The following is a 19,855-nucleotide window of genomic DNA, read 5'->3' as shown; positions in this document are numbered from 1 at the left end:
ATACCGGTGCACGTCAAACTAGACAGCCAAGACATTCCCTTGACTGGCTTAGAGTAGCGACACCAAATAGTCAAAGTCTACGTTCAGTGTGACAGAACCAGACAGGATTCCGAGGAAAGTTTGCACTCACAAAAATATGAGGCAATGTATGCTTATAGGAGCTATCGATCAGGAATTTAACACTGTTTTGACATCTAAGATGCAGTTTTTAGTTTGAACTAATAAACTAGCTAGGATAACCTGCTCTCTCTGCTTGGAAATGACCACACTAAAACTCATGACGTTCAGCACAAGTGGGCTTCGCACAGAACCCTTGGCATGTGGAATCTAACAAGGCTTACTCAAACTTAGTCTGAAAAATAATCAATATACGTGGGTTGGCAAATGAGAATGAGATGCCTCTATCTGGAAAGTCTTCTCATTTATGTTTGAGTCTTACTGATCATGTCTCGTTGCCAGTTTACTGGACGCTTTCAATGGAATGAGGGCCAAGAACGCTGGATCTGCTGCCATTTTAGACCCAGTTTGCAAGGGGAAGGGTTCTCATTGGAGCAACCATCAATGTAGTCTGTGCAAAGCTCAAGGAGAGGATCTGGCACAGGTGAGACTGAGTTGTAACAGCAAACATTCTAACTGGAGTTGCATACAGTGTTCTGGACCATTGACGCTCCTCTAAAGCTAGAGGTGTTTCTGTAAACTAGCCATATTGAAAAGGAGGCCGGTCAGTAAGTAGAACTAAATTTTTATAGTGTAATTAATGGGCTTAATAAACTCAAATGATGTATTAAATTGAACACCAATAAATGACTTCAATGTTTAGTCACTGCTTTACCTTAGAGAAGGGAAAGGACCGTAGTAACAAGTATGTAAACATTACATTTACAATAACAGGCAAAAAAAACCAGAAGGAACATTCTCCTCCTAGGCAGAACTTACAAGCCCAAAACCTCCCTCAAACCAAACAACAAGTTTGCAGGTAACATTGAGCCAGATGCTCCTTGTGCAGGTCTACCCAGGAGTTGGGAATCTATTCCGCTCAGGCACAGACCAGCGCCTCTTTTACACCAGATGAGCATCCTCTTGTCTGCTCACAGCAACAAGGAGCCTGCACAGGCTTTCAAAGACGGCATGAGGGGAGAATGGCCGACAACAGAGGGCCCATTCCTGGTCCACTGTCTTCCTTCTACAAATGGATCGGTGAGTTTTCTCGCTGTTAGGCTGACGTAGAGGAGTACTGACTGAGGGGGCTAAAGCCTCTTCTGGTGTGGCATTCTGTAGCTGGCCAGTTCTCATGGATTTTCTACCCAGTCCACAAAGAGCAGTTCGGGCTGATTCGGGTGTAATGTGTCTTGGCCTTTATTTGGAGGCTTATTATGAAGGGGAATGGTCTGCACACCAGAGAAGGCGGTCAGGTGAGCTCCTCTCAGGCATGGGAAGCCTGCACTAAATACAAAGAGGATGCATTTGAAATGATCTCACTGCCAGGCACAAGGGTTTCAGAGAAGGGGGCAGGGAGTGTGTATGTGGAGGCTACTACTTCCAAGATGGACCAGCCCAGCACAAAGTGGTCTCACCACTGATGCCGACCACATCAGGCAAATTCACTATCATTCTCTGCTGACAGCTTCAGCCGAGAGGGTGAAGGGTAGCTGAGCAGCCAGACTAGTTAGTCCTTACAATTACATCTGTCAGCTTGATACTGCCCAGTGAGCAGTGTAGGAAGCGTTCAAATGCTCACCATCTGGCAGCTTTCCAATGCTCACTATCTGGCAGCTTTCCAATGCTCACTATCTGGCAGCTTTCCAATGCTCACTATCTGGCAGCTTTCCAATGCTCACTATCTGGCAGCTTTCAAATGCTCACTATCTGTCAGCATTCAATGCTCACTATCTGGCAGCTTTCCAATGCTTACTATCTGGCAGCTTTCCAATGCTCACTATCTGGCAGCTTTCAAATGCTCACTATCTGGCAGCTTTCAAATGCTCACTATCTGGCAGGTTTCAAATGCTCACTGTCTGGCAGCTTTCAAATGCTCACTGTCTGGCAGCTTTCAAATGCTCACTATCTGGCAGCTTTCCAATGCTCACTATCTGCCAGCTTTCAAATGCTCACTATCTGGCAGCTTTCCAATGCTCACTATCTGCCAGCTTTCAAATGCCTACCATCTGGCAGCTTTCAAATGCTCCCTATCTGTCAGCATTCAATGCTCACTATCTGGCAGCTTTCCAATGCTTACTATCTGGCAGCTTTCAAATGCTCACTATCTGGCAGCTTTCAAATGCTCACTATCTGGCAGCTTTCAAATGCTGACAATCTGGCAGCTTTCAAATGCTGACAATCTGGCAGATTTCAAATGCTCACAATCTGGCAGCTTTCAAATGCTCACCATGTGGCAGCTTTCAAATGCTCACTATCTGGCAGCTTTCAAATGCTGACAATCTGGCAGCTTTCCAATGCTGACAATCTGGCAGCTTTCAAATGCTTATCTCGAGAGAGGGTACCCCTCTGCCACCAGGGAACAGGGTACAAAAGACAATAAGTCAAAGGGAAATCCCTGGGGAGTCCTCGTTATGCTTTCATACCAATTCGGGCACACACAACCTTAATCTAATTGGCCTGTTGGCCGTACTCGAGAAAATATATCAATTTCCACAACCAAATTGAATCGTTTACAATCTATTTTTAATAAAACCATATACATGAAAAATATAAGCGCTTGGACATCATATTTTAAAATTTCAACACATTTCTTTTATGGAAACAATTGGTAAAAAGACAATAGGTCGCAATATAACATCACAATGTGCAACTCAAAATTTAAAATTAGACAATAAGATAAAACACATGAAAACATCTCAACAACTCATATATGAAAACGGTAAACAAAAGCCTATTAATACGTAACCCCTAGTTTAATTGTGGCTACTTGGTCTATTTGCCACTACTTGTCATTGGATCCAAAGGCTTGCAATACTTTTCCATCAGTTCAAACAACAGTAACAGTATTTCATGTACATCAGTTGTTTTCTGGGCCCTGGTTGGATTCTCTGTATTTACAAAAAATGCGTCGACGCGTTTCGGTGCAGAACAACTGATATATTGGCACCTTCTTCAGGACTTCTTTATTCGGGGTTTCTCACTTGAATAAATGGTGACTAGCACCCTCTCCCTTCTATATTGAGGGAGATCCAAATAAATACATCCAAGAAGTTTTAGTTGACTTCTTCCCTGTCACGTCTCAAGGGCCCCATGGGGTGTATCTCTATTACTTGGGCAGGGATCCTTGTATTAGGTTTGCTTCTCCCGTTGTTCCAATTTATTGAGCGGTTTGGCTGAGTATCTTAAAAACTTTTAAAACTCTCCTTGAACAGGCATAGCATTTATGAACTCCTTGGGAAAACTGGATGTGTTCTCGTCTTAGATGGAGCCGCGTCTTTGCCTCGTTCCGTCACTCGGAACGAGGCAAAGACGCGGCTCCATCTAAGACGAGAACACATCCAGTTTTCCCAAGGAGTTCATAAATGCTATGCCTGTTCAAGGAGAGTTTTAAAAGTTTTTAAGATACTCAGCCAAACCGCTCAATAAATTGGAACAACGGGAGAAGCAAACCTAATACAAGGATCCCTGCCCAAGTAATAGAGATACACCCCATGGGGCCCTTGAGACGTGACAGGGAAGAAGTCAACTAAAACTTCTTGGATGTATTTATTTGGATCTCCCTCAATATAGAAGGGAGAGGGTGCTAGTCACCATTTATTCAAGTGAGAAACCCCGAATAAAGAAGTCCTGAAGAAGGTGCCAATATATCAGTTGTTCTGCACCGAAACGCGTCGACGCATTTTTTGTAAATACAGAGAATCCAACCAGGGCCCAGAAAACAACTGATGTACATGAAATACTGTTACTGTTGTTTGAACTGATGGAAAAGTATTGCAAGCCTTTGGATCCAATGACAAGTAGTGGCAAATAGACCAAGTAGCCACAATTAAACTAGGGGTTACGTATTAATAGGCTTTTGTTTACCGTTTTCATATATGAGTTGTTGAGATGTTTTCATGTGTTTTATCTTATTGTCTAATTTTAAATTTTGAGTTGCACATTGTGATGTAATATTGCGACCTATTGTCTTTTTACCAATTGTTTCCATAAAAGAAATGTGTTGAAATTTTAAAATATGATGTCCAAGCGCTTATATTTTTCATGTATATGGTTTTATTAAAAATAGATTGTAAACGATTCAATTTGGTTTTGGAAATTGATATATTTTCTCGAGTACGGCCAACAGGCCAATTAGATTAAGGTTGTGTGTGCCCGAACTGGTATGAAAGCATAACGAGTACTCCCCAGGGATTTCCCTTTGACTTATTAGCTTTCAAATGCTGACAATCTGGCAGCTTTCAAATGCTCACTATCTGGCAGCTTTCAAATGCTCACCATCTGGCAGCTTTCAAATGCTCACTATCTGGCAGCTGTCAAATGCTCACTATCTGGCACCTGTCAAATCCATGGAGTTGGCCAACACATGCCAATCGAAAATTGTATCTACAATGTCTGAGCCTTCCTAGTAAGGCTTATGTCAGAAGCACACCTGAGCAGTGAAGAAAAGGCTAGGTACCTGCTAATCGCGATACGGAATGTGATGCTGAGGGACCTGAATAGACACAAGCAGGTGGCACTCTAGTACCTTTGAACATACAATGCAAGGTTCCTCATTGGCTTCAGTTTGAGTACATCACGCATAACTTCCCTGGCAATGGTACACAGAATAGTAAATGTTGAATGGGTGGGGAGCGAGGCTTTGTACTCACGGTGTTGATTTGAAACTCAGAGGCCTGACCAGAACTCAAGTCGACCACAGTCACTCCTGGGACCGATAGAGAGTGGATCCAAACGCCCCCCACCAGCAGGAGTTTTCCATTGTACACATGGGACGTATGAGAGTACCTTGAAGGACAAGGAAGCAAAAGCGAGAGCTTGTTACTGCTGAAGCACCAGGGCCAAAGCTTATGGCACAAAGAGAAGGCACAACATAACCCTGTTTGCAGATTGTTCTGTTGCAGAGACACATGCCATGCACACCTTGCACACATGCCTGGACCTTAGGTTTGGGTCCAGAAATGTTCCAGCGGATGTTCTGTAAACCGGTGTTTTGGCCTAAGGACTCTACATTCAGGGAAGCCCACAGTTTACTGGCAATGTATGCTTCGGAAAACCACCAAAAATACGATGAGCGTTCAGCAGTGAGAAGCAGGGTCAATTCTACAGGGCAGGACTGTGCAGAATCTGCAATAGGTAACATGCAGCAAACCTTTAGTTACCAAGCTCTAAACACCACATTTCAATGTTTATTTTCATGTTTGAGGTATCCATGAGCAATGTGACAACGCCAGAATACAGCTCCCAAACCCCTTGATAGCCATAAACAGCAGAACTAGTGCTCATAACAGATTCTATGAACAAAGTAACTGCAAAAGACTCCACTGCTGGGATTTGTTCCATTCTGACACAGTTTATATTTTATTTTGCAGGAAAGTGTTTGTAAGGTAGCATATTTTTCAATCAAGCGGGGGAGTCCACATTGCAATCAGCGTGACGGTTGTATTTAATCCCTACCTCCCACCAGAAGGGCATCTCAACATCGAAACGACGTCCAGAATACTGCAGTGGTTATGCAGCTGGCAGCATGGTTCCTTGAAAATAGCTTCATGGCCACTATTTAATTAAGAGAACTATAAACAAATAAGCTGGTGATATTGTTGTACACAAGGTCTTACCTGGGGACGATGGAGGGGTGGGTTTCAATCCTCTGCCACACAAAGCCAGTAGGTGCTGGTTTTAGGAAGAGCACAGACCCCAGTGGCAGACCCTTTGCACCCAAACCTCCAGCAATAAGCGCGCCCCCCTCCCAACTGCAGGCGCTGTGCGAATGTCGTCCCTCTGGAACTGGACCCTCCACTGGGATCTAAAAGAGGGAGAAAATCATGAAATGAGGACACAGTTCAGGAAGCCAAGGCCTTCACCGTCCGAAGCGACTTTAAGTATAAGAGACGTCTCACTCATCACTGTCCTTCAACACAAAGGGACGTTTCATCACTGTCCTTTCGCACAAAGAGGCATCTCATCACTGTCCTTTCGCACAAAGAGATGTCTCATCACTGTCCTTTCACACAAAGACGTGTCTTATCACTGTCCTTTCACAAAGGGACTTCTCATCACTGTCCTTTCTCACAAAGAGGTGTCACATCACTGTCCCTTTGCACAAAGAGGTGTCTCATCACTGTCCTTTTGCACAAAGAGGTGTCTCATCACTGTCCTTTCGCCTAAAGAGGCGTCTCACCAGTGTCCTTTCACTCAAAGAGGTGTCTCATCACTGTCCTTTAACACAAAGGGACGTCTCATCACTGTCCTTTCACACAAAGAGAAGTCTCTACTGTTATTTCACAGCTTTCTGTAAACGACTGGCTTATTGACAAAGAAATACATGCTATGGAACAATCGTATTTGGTCAATTCAAAAGCATACATTTAAGAACACCTAACACACAGGAGGAGATGGAAAGGAGAACACAAAATAAAGAGCATCTCAATGTTCATGGCGTACAAGTTACTTACCTTCGTTAAAGATGTATCTGGTAGAGACACAGTCTCGCCGCAGATTCCTTAACTTAGACTATCCCTAGGCGACAGACTGGATCCGGAAAACTTTTTCCCCCAGCAGTACCTCTGCAAGCGGGGGGGCGGCGTCGCCTGGCTCTGTCCCGACACGTCCACGGAAGTGACATCAATTGTGCCTTACAAGATCCACCTTACCCCTCCCCCACCCCCCTGCGTGCTGGCATCAGGTTTTCAACCGTAAAACCTTTCTGCGCTACAAAGCGGAAAAATGACAAAAACTGTGGGAGTATAGGAACAGTGTTCCAAAAAACGAGCAAACCCCTTTAAAACAACAATGATAAGACATTATAGAATGAGAAACGACACCATGTTGAAAGAGTACTCAACACTTGAAGGGACTGAAGGGAGCGAACAGAGCACCCACCCAGCAAAATTCCCACCAAAGCGATAGCCGTACCTCCCCTAAGAGGCAACGGCAGTGGAAACAAATGTCATGACAAACGAAGGACAGGTTGCAACCACACGATGGAACTGTATGAAAAACATACAATAGCATGTTCACCACCCCAACACAGTGACCTATGAACTGTAGCATAGTCAAACAGAATCCTCATCATCATTTGCTTATTTCGATAACTTGTATGATAAAAGCATTGTGCAACATTTTTACATTGAATAAAAAGGAATAAATTGATACAAATAATCGGTTGATACATAATTGAACTGGAGATCGTGCTTACACAGTATTTTTATATCTGAAAACAACAAGGGCACCCAATAAAGTCAGCAAGGGACCTTGGAAATCAATTCTTTTTCAAACAACAGTGGTCCCTTACAAGCAAAACAATACAGTTCAATAAACATAGCCACAATCGTTTCTATATTGGGGTGACATGTCCAGCCGGACAGAGGTCCAATCTTTACTATTGAAAGATATGTGAGAAAGATTCTTCAACAATTCAACAAAGTGGGGCACAAGCCTGTATCCTACTCAAACAACCACGGGAAATACAATAGACAACGTGAAACAAAAAGGGCTTTTTAGGCAAAAGCTTGTGGTTCTTTAATTCACAAAATTCAAATAAAATAACAGAAATCTCAACATGCACCTTTACATGTTAAATGACACATAGTACATAAATGTATAAGGTGCGTAATTAGAGTTGACGGCGTTTCGATCCCACGATGTAATCATGGGGATCATCATCAGGACATTTGTTTAATGCCTAAATAATGCAAGCATCATCTGCCTATGGAAAAAGGGGGAGAAGGGTAGAAAAATAAGGGAAAATGCAGAGTAGTTTAAGGAACTGGTCTAGAACAGTAGTACCAACCGATTGTGAGGGTGAGCCAATGCGGAGTGCTACAACAGGCAGGCATGTGGTGGTCCGTACACAGGAACGGCTGGTGCAGCGAAGAGACATAATTGTCTGGAGCAATGGTTCGGGTGAGACAATGCGACATGCTACAAATGACACGCTACGGTGGTCTACATAGAGGAGCGGCTGGTGCAGCGAAAGGACAACACGGTGGTTTGATCAGCGTGAAATACTGGCTAATAGCGGAGGTATGGGCCCGTGCGGTGTGGCAACGATCAACAACATGCAATGGTCTGGAGCGGAAAGTGCGGCGAAATAAAGGTGTTTGGAATGAGACAGTGGTGCCGGCAGTACGATCAGTTACAGTGGAGCGGTTACATAAAAGGACTTGGTGTCCGTTTCAAGAGGCTTACCGTGAGAGACACAGAGGGCGCTCTATTAACGGTGATGATTGCAGTGCAAGTACGAATGAAGGTATCCTATAAAGAAACGACTATCAGTAATCGTGGTGATCTGGAATTGATCGTGTGGCAACAAGTAAATCGGGCGCTTACCAGAATCGGGTACCAAATTGAAGCGTCAAGGAGGTTAACGATCGCTTCAAGTTTTGCAAATTTGCCTAAAAGGGGGTTGAAAGCAACAGTCAATAAGACCTATGCCTCGTATGGGGTAGCCATAAGGGCTAATCATTTTTTTGAGATAGAAAAAAATATATATTTATAAATACAATTCTCATAAAATATTTGTTTGTCAATCGTTCTGAGGCATGCGCGACCTACACGGCCATATCGAGGCTTAAATCTATCCTATCTGAAACTAATACCTCAGCAAAGTCAAAAGTATATTAATTCGCTCCTGTGGACAGTTTTTTCTGTATTTTTAAGGTTAATTATTCATCCTCTAAGCCTCCAATCGATAGTACCGAACAGGATATTAAGTCAGAGGCCATTAAAGGGACACACCATAATAGAAGAGGTAGGAGGATTACTTCGTGTGGACTCTCATGGCACAAGACCATTTTAAAGATTTAAATCATAATTTTCATGAATGAAGAGATATACAGAACAGGTAAATAGAGTGTCCAACTTCAAACAATGAGGGTTGGTTGCATTTAAAGATACCATCTAAAGACTGAACAGAGTAACCACTGGTATGAAAATCCTGAAGAAGGCTTTCCCGAAACGCGTTGGTATTCAACAAACATTACCAGTGTTTTACATACGGCTTAAATCATTTCCAGTCTAATATTGCGTATGCAGATTATTATGAGTTACATAACTTGTTTTGATCATTCTGCATATATTAATTGAAGTCATATTGCTCTTAGGTTACACCATAATGTGTATTAATATGTGGTTCTAATTTGCACAATATCATCTGTCATGTGTATTTGTTCATACATTGGAATTTATTATATATGAATTGTTTTTATAATATATATATTTTTCTATCTCAAAAAAACGATTAATAAAAACAAAATATTTGTGTATACTTTTGTATGTCAGTTGTCATGATGTGCACTATATTTTTGTGTGTCTAGAGTTTACATGCTTCTCTATAATTAATCAGCACTGTGCCTGGTGCATAATATTTTCCAAAATAGGTAACACTGACCACTACACTCACGAGAAAGGAATGAGAAATACACAGAGGTCTGCTACAAAAAAGTATATACCGTCCCATACAGACACTGTATAATAGCGAGTAACCTGAAGAATACTTGAACCGTAACATACACAAATGAAACCAACAGTGCCTTTAGTTATAATTGGTAACTCACAACCAGTGAAACACCTGGAGTGGAACACAGAATCTTGGTATAAGAGTGACAGCCCCTAACAATTAGGCCATAGTGAGTCAGAAACCATCCACAGAAGCGGAAGGACCTGAACCCCTGTGTGTAATAAGCAAACAGACCGAAGTCCCTGCAGGGGAGGGCATAAGGAAAAGGGTACAAGGTAACATGCAGCAGAAATTTAGCTGGCAGAAATTCCACTGCCCATAGACAAAAACCCCACAGGGGCCGAGCCATGAGAGAAGATGTAAGCACTTTCCCACACCAAGAATTCAGAATAGGACGCAGCCAAGACAGGGGAGTCAGGTACACCGCCGGCACCCTGCGACAGTGAACATATCCTGTGTGTACACACATGCCACAGAGACAGGAAAAAGCTACGGACCAACCGTAGACTACAACATATAGCCCCCAGGAGAGAACCGCACCAACTCTGTGGGTCTCACTAGAGGGGATATCCTACAACAACAGGAAGAGTGTTGACAAAAGAGTAGTATCTTAAGAAGACACAGCAGGAGTCGTTGAAACTTCCAGTGCCAGGAAGAGCAGATATACAATAGCTGACAAGTACCTCACTTATGGCACATCCCTATAAAAGCAAGGGAAACCTCTTGAGCCGAGCTCATATACATAGGGCTAAAAAAAGAAATGTAGAAACAGCTGACCAGCTGTAACAAAAGAAGGACAAGACGGCGAAAAGCTGCACAGTCCGTCTGGGTAATAACGTCTCAAACCCAGAGACGGAGCACCAGAAAAAGCAGTGAACATACTGAAACTAAAAGCCAAAGTCCATAACAAGGACTACAAATCATGGAACTCATGGAAACTCAGACATGAGACGCTGAACCGCCTAGTCAGCATGTCTGTCGAACAAGGTGACCCCATCAAAGTGCAAATTCCTAAGACACTCCTGGACGTTGGCAGGGAAACAGCCATCGCACAGCCAGGCATGGAGACACAGAGCAACTGACTGGGCCATGGCTCGACCCACCGAATCAGTAGGGTCCATTGCCGGCCGAATGGAAAATTGCGCCATTTCTTGGCCATCACAAATCAACAGTTCCAGGTCAGTCCGAGGACCCTCTGTAAGAGAGGTAAGGAGGCGCTCTACCGAGTCCCAAAAGGCAGAAGTAGCCCATGCAAACATGCAAGACGTGTTCAGGGATCTAAGGCCTGCACTGGTGGACGCAAATACATGGCGGCCACACGACCCCAACCATCGAGACGCCCAAGTGGGAGGGAGTAACAGATATGGGGCCGAAGGCAGCGAGACTAAAGCCGCCTGAATTACCAGCCCTTGAGCCCTAGGGTGGAGCGACAGACAGGGTCTTCTAGAGCAGGAAGATGTCAATGTGCAATAGCATGATTTACCAGGTCCCCCGAAGAGGGCTTTGCCCAAGTCCCGAGAAGAACGTCATACAACGACTCGCCAAAAGGCAACAAGGGCTCCACTTCCACTGTGCCCAAGTGGAGTATATCCAGCAAGGGACCAGAGGGCAGAGAAACGGAGGGTGGCTGACCGTAGCCCTGCGAACTGCCCTCGCAAAAGCTGCACTAGCCACCGTGGCCATTCGATGTGGCGACAACAGATAATCCGTACGGATGGCATGAGGCTAATCCTGCCACCAAAACGTGGGGGCTCAACAGCCTGAGAGCATCCAAGGCCCTGCCAGTGCATGGGGTCCCGCGCACAAGGACAGCGAAACAACCCTGGGGGTGGCAAACCCACATGGGCCTCCTCAGATTCTGCCTCTACATCCTCCCCTAACCGATGAACGGTTAGTGGAGGATGTGGTCGGCGACCTCTGCGATTTATTTTTCTTGTGCTTACCTGCGGCAGGAGATTGACGTCGGCGGGAACGACTCCACGGCCTATCCCAACCTGACCCCCGCACGGGAAGGAGACCTGAGGCGTGAGGACTCCGAACGGGACATCCGGGCGGACAGCAACTTCGTGTGACGTTCCCGCAGTGACTTCGGTTTCAGCCGTGGGCAGGCATCGCACTCATCCGAGTCGTGGTGATCTCCCAAGCACCACATACAGATCGTGTGTGGATCCGTCAACGACATCTTCTGCGTACAGGATTCACATGCCTTGAAGCACAAAGGCATCACACACTGTAGTCAGGGATCACTGACAAAATATAGAATACACAAATATAGAATACCCAAAATATCAAAGAGAAAATATAGAAAGCAAAAACATAGAATTCCTATCTACAAACAGGTAAGTACAAAAATATTGAATCAAAAATATCGAAAAAAAATATATAGTTAGTGAAAATATCAAATTTCTTTAAATGTCTTAAAAGTAATTTTAAATTAATGAAATAACTATAATTACCTAAAACATACTTAAAAATACTTAAATAACTTGAAAATTATTAAATAATTAATTTAAGTTAAAACAAATAAACATATCATTGAACTTTTAACACATTATATATATTAACATAATATTAATAAAAAATATACAATATTTTTACCGTAGGAGAGTGGGAGGGTAAAATTTACTATTACCACTTCAGCGACTGCAACAGTAGGGTAAACGTTGGATAGCGTAGAGATAAAAATTACCATTCCCACTCCAGTGAGTGCAACAGTAGGGAAAGCGTTGGATAGCGGGAGGGTAAAAATGACTATTCCCACTCCAGTGAGTGCAACCGTAGGGAAAGCGTTGGATAGCGTAGGGGTAAAAATTACTATTCCCAATCCAGTGAGTGCAACAGTAGGGAAAGCATTGGATAGCGGGAGGGTAAAAATTACTATTCCCACTCCAGTGAGTGCAACAGTAGGGAAAGAATTGGATAGCATAGGGGTAAAAATTACTATTCCCACTCCAGTGAGTGCAACAGTAGGAAAACCGTTGTATAGCGTAGGGGTAAAAATTACTATTCCCACTCCAGTGAGTGCAACAGTGGGGAAAGCGTTGGATAGCGGAAGGGTAAAATTTACTATTCCCACTCCAGTGAGTGCAACAGTAGGGAACGCGTTGGATAGCTTAGGGGTAAAAATTAATATTCCCACTCCAGTGAGTGCAACAGTAGGGAAAGCGTTGGATAGCAGGAGGGTAAAATTTACTATTCCCACTCCAGAGAGTGCAACAGTAGGGAAAGCGTTGGATAGCGTAGGGGTAAAAATTACTATTCCCACTACAGAGAGTGCAACAGTAGGCAAAGCGTTGGATAGCGTAGGGGTAAAAATTACTATTCCCACTCCAGAGAGTGCAACAGTAGGGAAAGCGTTGGATAGCGTAGGGATAAAAATTACTATTCCCACTCTAGTGAGTTTAACAGTAGGGAAAGTAAAGATTTAATATATTAATAAACATAAATTAAATATCAATACCCCAAAAAATTAAAATTAATTAGCAATTTATAATTATGTAATAATTAATCAATTAAAAATACAAATAATATTAGTTATGAAAATTATTTTCCTATTAATACATATTAATGAACAATTAACAATTAATTAACAATAAATTAAAAATAAAAACCAATAAATAAATAAAAATGATTTAATTACAATTAAATTACTTCCCACCCTATTCCCCTATAAACACACAACCCGCTACGGAAAATAAATTAATAACATTAACATAATTATCAATTGATCAATTAATAAAAATTAATTACCAATTAAAAAGTAATTACAAATTAATAATTAACAATGAATGTAAAAAAATTAACTTATTTAATTATTACAATTAAATTACTTCCCACCCTATTCCCCTATAAACACAACCCGCTACGGAAAATAAAATTAATAAAATTAACATAATTATCAAATAATCAATTAATAAAAAATAACTACCAATTAAAAATGTATTAATTACCAATTAAAAATTAATTAACAATTAATTAAAAATCAATACCAATAAATAAATTAACATATTTAATTAATTACAATTAAATTACTTCCCACCCTATTCCCCTATAAACCCACAATCCGCTACAGAATTAAATTACGCAACAATTAAATACCATAACATAAAAAAACACTTTAAATAATTTGATATTAAAAATTCGATATTTTTAATACCTATATTATATATTGATATTTTAACTCTATATTTTAAAAATCAATATTACATTTCTTACCTTCAATTCGATATTTTTCACGAATATATTCTGTCCATTCGATATTTTGTCCATTCTATATTTTGACTTCGATATTTGTGCTATTCTATATTTTGGAATCGATATTATGTCTGTATACCGTAGTCGGATGTCAATGCGTCGGGAAAGCCTGAAAAACAAAAAACAGGACCGAGGTAACCTCTTTTCCCGGATCCGCGTTGGGACGCGTAAAAGAAGAAAAACTGACTTCAGCACGCCGGGGGTGGGGTGTCCTTAATGGCTCCAGTGACGTCACTTCCCTGGAAAACGTCAGGACGGAGCTGGGCGACGATAACCCCCCTGAGTGCATAGGTACTGCTGGCAAAAAAGTTTTCCGAATCTAGTCAGACGTCTGGGGGTATTCTAAGTTAAGGAATCTGCGGATATAACTTTACTCCAGGTTCTGTAGCAGCTGGGACAGTCCATTGTTGAGTACTTGTCTTTTACCACTAGAGTCCCAGGCCCTTGAGTACTATCGCCCTGCTCGCTTTATGACACACAGTCCTCACTGGATCTTGACACTGCAAGAGACTTATCGTTGAACACTTGAGTCTTGGCGTTTCAAACTTTGATAAAGCAAGGCACAAGTAGTTATTTAAAAGGTGCTATCCAGTGAATTGGAGAAAATAAATGTTTGTTTTTATTGACAACAGCAAATGTAATCTAGAAAAATAAATAGAACAGACCCAAAGAACAAAGGATCCAGTTAAAGGGCCTCAGAGCTAGGGCCAAGGTTGGAGTCCATTTAGGGTCTCTGCAGCACAGATTTATAATCACAACAACACAGAAACCTAGCGTAATGTTTCCCGAGGGACAGGGATCCCGGGTCCTTCATGCTTCCCGGATTCCTCGGTTCTCCAGTATCCCGCTATGAACTCTGTTCCTTATCGAATGCAAGGGTCAGGCAGACTGTTCAGAAGTATCCAGGATCCTATGATCAAGGGTGGCCCCTTCACTTTTATGTTTACAGAGATTTTCTGCATTGAAAAGTGAATAACACAGATGATAAATCACTGTTTAAGGGGTCTTGTGGGAGCCTCCCTCAGCTACCAGTGGTGATTCATGAGCCTTTGAGACCTACTGAGCCCTTTGAAGCCCATGATGTATAATGATGCTGAGATTCCTGCAATAAACAGACTTTCCCTTCCTATATTAATCGTTTGCTCTGGGTCTGTTGTCTCCATTTGGTTGAACATGGAGTAGTGTCTTTGTGGTTGCTTCTAGCACCTCTTTCGTGAATGTGAATTCACTGTATTGTTTGTTTGCTTTAATATTATCAGTTATGTTTCCCTTACACTTGTTCATCCTTTTATTTCATATTGATTGTGACTACTTTGTCAATGTCTGTAGGCCTCACTATATTGACAGTTAAGAGTCCTTGTTATTGCAGTAGGCTTGGTAGGGGCAGGGCGAGTTGCATAGCTTAGGACCTGCAGGTGAGCAAAGGGTCGCACAGCAGAGGTAGTGACCTTTCTGTAGGTTACATGATTTACATCCTGGCTCTCTGCGAGTCCCCTTTAGAGAAGATTCCCAGCGAGAACTTACGTACTGCTTGGTATGCTATTTTGCCAACTGTATACTGCGCGTATAAATATAATTTTGTGCGCCGTATTTAGCTTCGAGGACATAAAATCGCCCTTTCTTTTTTTAAAGAGGCAGTAACTTGATAATGATAATTGAGGGTCTTTAAAGAGATTACTGAGTTCCCAACATTAATAGCAGAGGCAATGTTATTAAATAGGCTCCGTAAAGCAACGGTACAAAATAACAACTGTAAGTGTGAGCACCGGCCCTGCGAGGACAGGCGAAGGTCTTGTTGGTGGCAGCAGGAATGTCCAGCACCAGGGATTGAATAACCATTATAGAGTACTGCTCCTTTGGGTTCATCACACACACACCTACCTTCTCCCAGCTCAGCTTCTTCGAGTGCAGGAAATGCCAATCCTCGAACACGTTGTCCACGACAGCGCGGCCTCCATACACAAATAGGTAGATGTCACCTGAAACACACCAAAAACAAGAAGTCTCTAACTCTGGCCAACCTGAAAGACACAGCACTGTCATTGTCAACATAACATCAGTGCTCGTAGGGATAACCAGACTGACCATCATCGACTCACACTGTGCGAAAAACAGCTATGTTGGCAAGATTGTTTATGGGTTTACGCACTGAAAAATTATCAGTCACAACACTGTATAAAATGTATACGTTTGTTATTTGATCTTAAGTTTTTCCAAGTTTATGGAGTAGCAGAGCACTATACGGAGAAAGTTTTCATTAAAGCAACAGTATCTCAAATACATTGGGTGGGATCATAATGAAATAGCATTACAGAAATGGAAAGATGATGGGACAGGGTAGATAATGGTGGGAGAACTTGCACTCAAGACTAAACCGAATACTGTAGAGTTTAAACTACAAGACACACTTTATATTACACAATGCCACAATTTTGCATAGAACCACACAATGGTTGTGAGCCAAAGCCAGGATCATGGTTCAAGTCTTTGCATTACTAAGTAAACATAAACCACTTTGTTTTTGCAGACAACAGATGTGCGGTGCAATGTGAAAATGTACGCCTTGCCCTTGAAATAAAGGAACTGATTTTAGTTCAAAAGCTATACAGTTGCTTTGAACCACACAAGAGTGTATTTGTTATGTTAGCGAGTTTGTGAAGCACCCGGATACTACCTTCGGAGTGACCCCGCCCTAGGATTCCCGTGCAACAGTGGTCCAACACACATAGCTGGGCCTATTTAAGATTGTCTAAAAAGCCAGTCTTAGGTGTCTTCCAAAAGGCAACTTCTGAGCGTTCCCGTCTCAGATTGGCTGGGAGCGTTGTCCACAGTTTAGCAGCCAGAACTACGAACGAGCGACCTCCCATCCGTGCTCTTTCTGGGGATCACAGTGAGTGCTGCTTGCACACACTAGAGATATCTGCTAAGAGGATACGAATAACCAGGGGATGAAGATATCCGAGTTCTTTCAGGTTCAAGATCTTGTGGCAGAAGCATAAAGCTTTCAAATATACCCTTTTTAGGTCTCAGCTCGCTCTGCAAGGGCATTTGAAATCGAGCACATTTCCGAAGTGGAGTGGCTGCTGTCATCCTTTATGCTGAACGCTAGCCTCCGATTGAAAATGAGGCTTATTTGATCCAGCCCCGTCTCCTTTTGGCCCGGCCCACCCGGACTGGATTTTTCACTTGCGGCGTTACACTGTGTCCTTCATTAGTCAGGATGCACTATATTTTTGTCACAATGGCGACAGCTTGCTTACGGACCCCAGGCGGCGCCGTGTCCTCCTGTTGCCATCTTCCCATTTTTTTAATGATTTGAGCTATACCACCCACTATTCGTAGCACACCCCGCTTATTTTATTTTGTAATGGTGGTCCGCTTTCACTAGAACGGCCGCGTTTCTTTATTTAATTTAGCAGTGCGGTCTGCTTTAAGTATAGTGAGCCACGCTTACTTACTTATTTATTTTTTTCTTTTGTTTATATTGAAGTTGGCTGGCTTAGAAAGCTGGGTAGCAGATATTGTATTTTTAAGATACAGAATCGTGAGGTGTTCTCGGAGTTCTGCCCCCTTTGCTGTGGTATTGCTTTCCTGGGTTGGCCTGTAGTTGCTGCTACTGCCTTGGGCAGTGAAAGGACCGGACTGACAAAGACTCAGGACATCTTAGGCTGCCAGTCCAGAAGTCTCAGGAGCTCCAACACTATGCTACTCATCCCGCTGAAAACACGTAAGCAAAAAAACGCAGCCAAATCATTTGCTGGAAACTCCCCTAAAATCTGGAACTCCATTCCCCCCACATCAGAACGACCCCTTCGTTTCCAAAATTCAAGAACCTACTCAAAGTCCTCTTCCTCGAACAATCTTGCGGGAGCCGATAACAACCAATAAAAAAAACACTTTAGCCGGCTCTCCTCCTCTCCTTAACTTAAAGACTGACAACACCGTCCCGAATCAAAAAATGTGTTTTTTTTTGGACTCCCGTCATAATTGAATAATGAATCCGCTCAGATGCTCGTCTGATCTGTCCTGCAGCCTCCTGCCTGCCCTTTTCCCCTTCTGTGTGCGTTCGTTACCTGGCCCAAACCCTCATGTATTATCAATTATCTATACCGTCTATTTGCTCATAAGTGTGCATGTTGTGAAGCGCTCTGATACCCTCGGGTCCAGGATTATATAAAACTCCTAAAATAAATACATAAATAAATAGGCTTCACATACCTCTGGGTAACGCTTCTGGAACCATGGTTTTCAGTTGCCATAGAGGGTAAAGTAGCCAACATCATCACCGACACTGCTGCTGGTTCCGTGTCTTGAAGGCACTGCAGAGGGCAATGCCGCACTTCGCAGCGCAACCCTGGTCTCACCTACGACAACTGCTGCCACCACCGAGGCGCTGCTTGCAACGCGACCTGTGGGCACCGCACTCCGCACCCCCTCGAGACACTCTGCCGCCATGGTCTCACAGATGACGTCACTGCTCGCTGACCTGGACACCCGTGAACGCACCGTGGTTTGGGGGCACCGCTCGCAAGTCACATGATGCACCGCCTCATCCCACACCACAGTCTGGGCCGACAGACACAAGCTCCCATCGACCGACATGGTCCTTTGCACCGTGACCGTCAGCACTGCCACAAGCACCGCCTCAGTCCGCACCGCAACCCCAGTCTCGTTGACGCCACTGGAGGACAGTCATCGAGCTGATGCCTGCATCGCGACCTCACAAGTAAGCCGCGGTGATGACAGGCAAAATCGCAGTAGCCACAGCTCCCGGCTGTAGCGATCTGTGGCATTCACTCACGATAATCCTGGGACTGGGTGTAAAGGCGGGCACCCAGCCGCACACGCAGGTGATAACAAGATCCTCGAAGTGGTGACTAGTGCGGGCACTCTGCGGCACAGCTCCTCGGCTGCAGCGGCCCACAATAGCGATTGCGATGATTCTCATAGGATGGCAAATGCGGGCACTCAGCGGCAAAGCTCCTCAGCTGCAGCGGCCCACAATAATGATAGCGATGACTTTGGTAACACAGGCAAATGCGGGCTCTCAGCGACAACAGCTTCCTCAGCTGCGGCGGCCCACAATAGCGATAGTGATGATTCTCGCAGGACGGCAAATGCATGCTCTCAGCGGCAACAGCTCTTCAGCTGCAGCGGCTCACAATAGCGATAACGATGACTTTGGTAACACAGGCAAATTCGGGCTCTCATCGGGAACAGCCCCTCAGCTGCGGTGGCCCACAATAGCGATAGCGCTGATTTTCGTAGTACAGCAAATGCGGGTACTCAGCGGCGCTGCTCCTCAGCTGCAGCGGCCCACACTAGCGATACGATGACTTTCAGCCCACGTTCCCCGCAGTAGAACCAGAGGCTCTGGAATTCTCAACAGAGGCCTCACCTGTGAGTAGAATTCCCCTCACATAGGAATCCGGACGGCTGATGGGTGAAGTCCAATGTCTCCAAGACTTCAGCAGGAGGCAAGCTCAAATCAGGCCCTTGAGTAGTTGCTTCAGCAAGATGGAGAAAAGTTTCAAAGTCCTTTCCCTCTAGTTACACAGACAGAGGTTCATCTTGACACCCACAAGTAACACACTGTGCAGGGGTTTTAGTAAGATCTTTATACCCCAAAAGTCTTTGTTCTCAAATAATCACAAATCACTGAACCCAGCCAGAACCACTTTGGTGTCGTCCTGGAGCACTTTGTTTACAAGGCGGCATCTGGCCTTTCAGGAAGAGGGGGTCTGCCATCAGACGCATAGTGGGAGGTGGAGCCATCATTCACCTTGACAGGCACAGCCCTGCTCAGATCAAAGGATCACCCCTCCCATAACTCCAAGTGCAGATCTCCATATTTATTCCAGGTCGGGCTCAGCCTGCCCTGTCCCTCCAAACCCAGACAGCCAATACACCAGAGCACACTGGAAGGTTTAGGCAAGAAAATACCCAATTTCTAAAAGTGGTATTTTCAACCACAGAATATAGAAA

The 19,855-nt window shown here is 43.7% G+C and overlaps 1 protein-coding gene across 2 annotated transcripts in view; it reads right to left on the bottom strand.

The window, feature by feature from the left end:
* The window catches only part of LCMT2 (leucine carboxyl methyltransferase 2), a 68,177-nt gene that overhangs the window by 1,038 nt on the left and 47,284 nt on the right, over window positions 1-19,855 (bottom strand). For both annotated transcript variants that reach the window (XM_078658773.1, XM_078658774.1), the window contains 3 exons: window positions 15,752-15,849; window positions 5,775-5,962; window positions 4,809-4,944 (listed from right to left, as the gene is read on the bottom strand). In XM_078658773.1, the coding sequence (XP_078514899.1) occupies window positions 4,809-4,944; window positions 5,775-5,962; window positions 15,752-15,849 (422 nt within the window). The remainder of the gene's footprint in view (window positions 1-4,808; window positions 4,945-5,774; window positions 5,963-15,751; window positions 15,850-19,855) is intronic.

The sequence above is a fragment of the Lissotriton helveticus genome, chromosome 8 (genome assembly GCF_964261635.1).
Source record: "Lissotriton helveticus chromosome 8, aLisHel1.1, whole genome shotgun sequence".
In the NCBI taxonomy this organism is placed as follows: domain Eukaryota; kingdom Metazoa; phylum Chordata; class Amphibia; order Caudata; family Salamandridae; genus Lissotriton; species Lissotriton helveticus.
The sequence above is the reverse complement of the archived record's forward strand: the minus strand, read 5'-3'. Positions and strand labels throughout refer to the sequence as shown.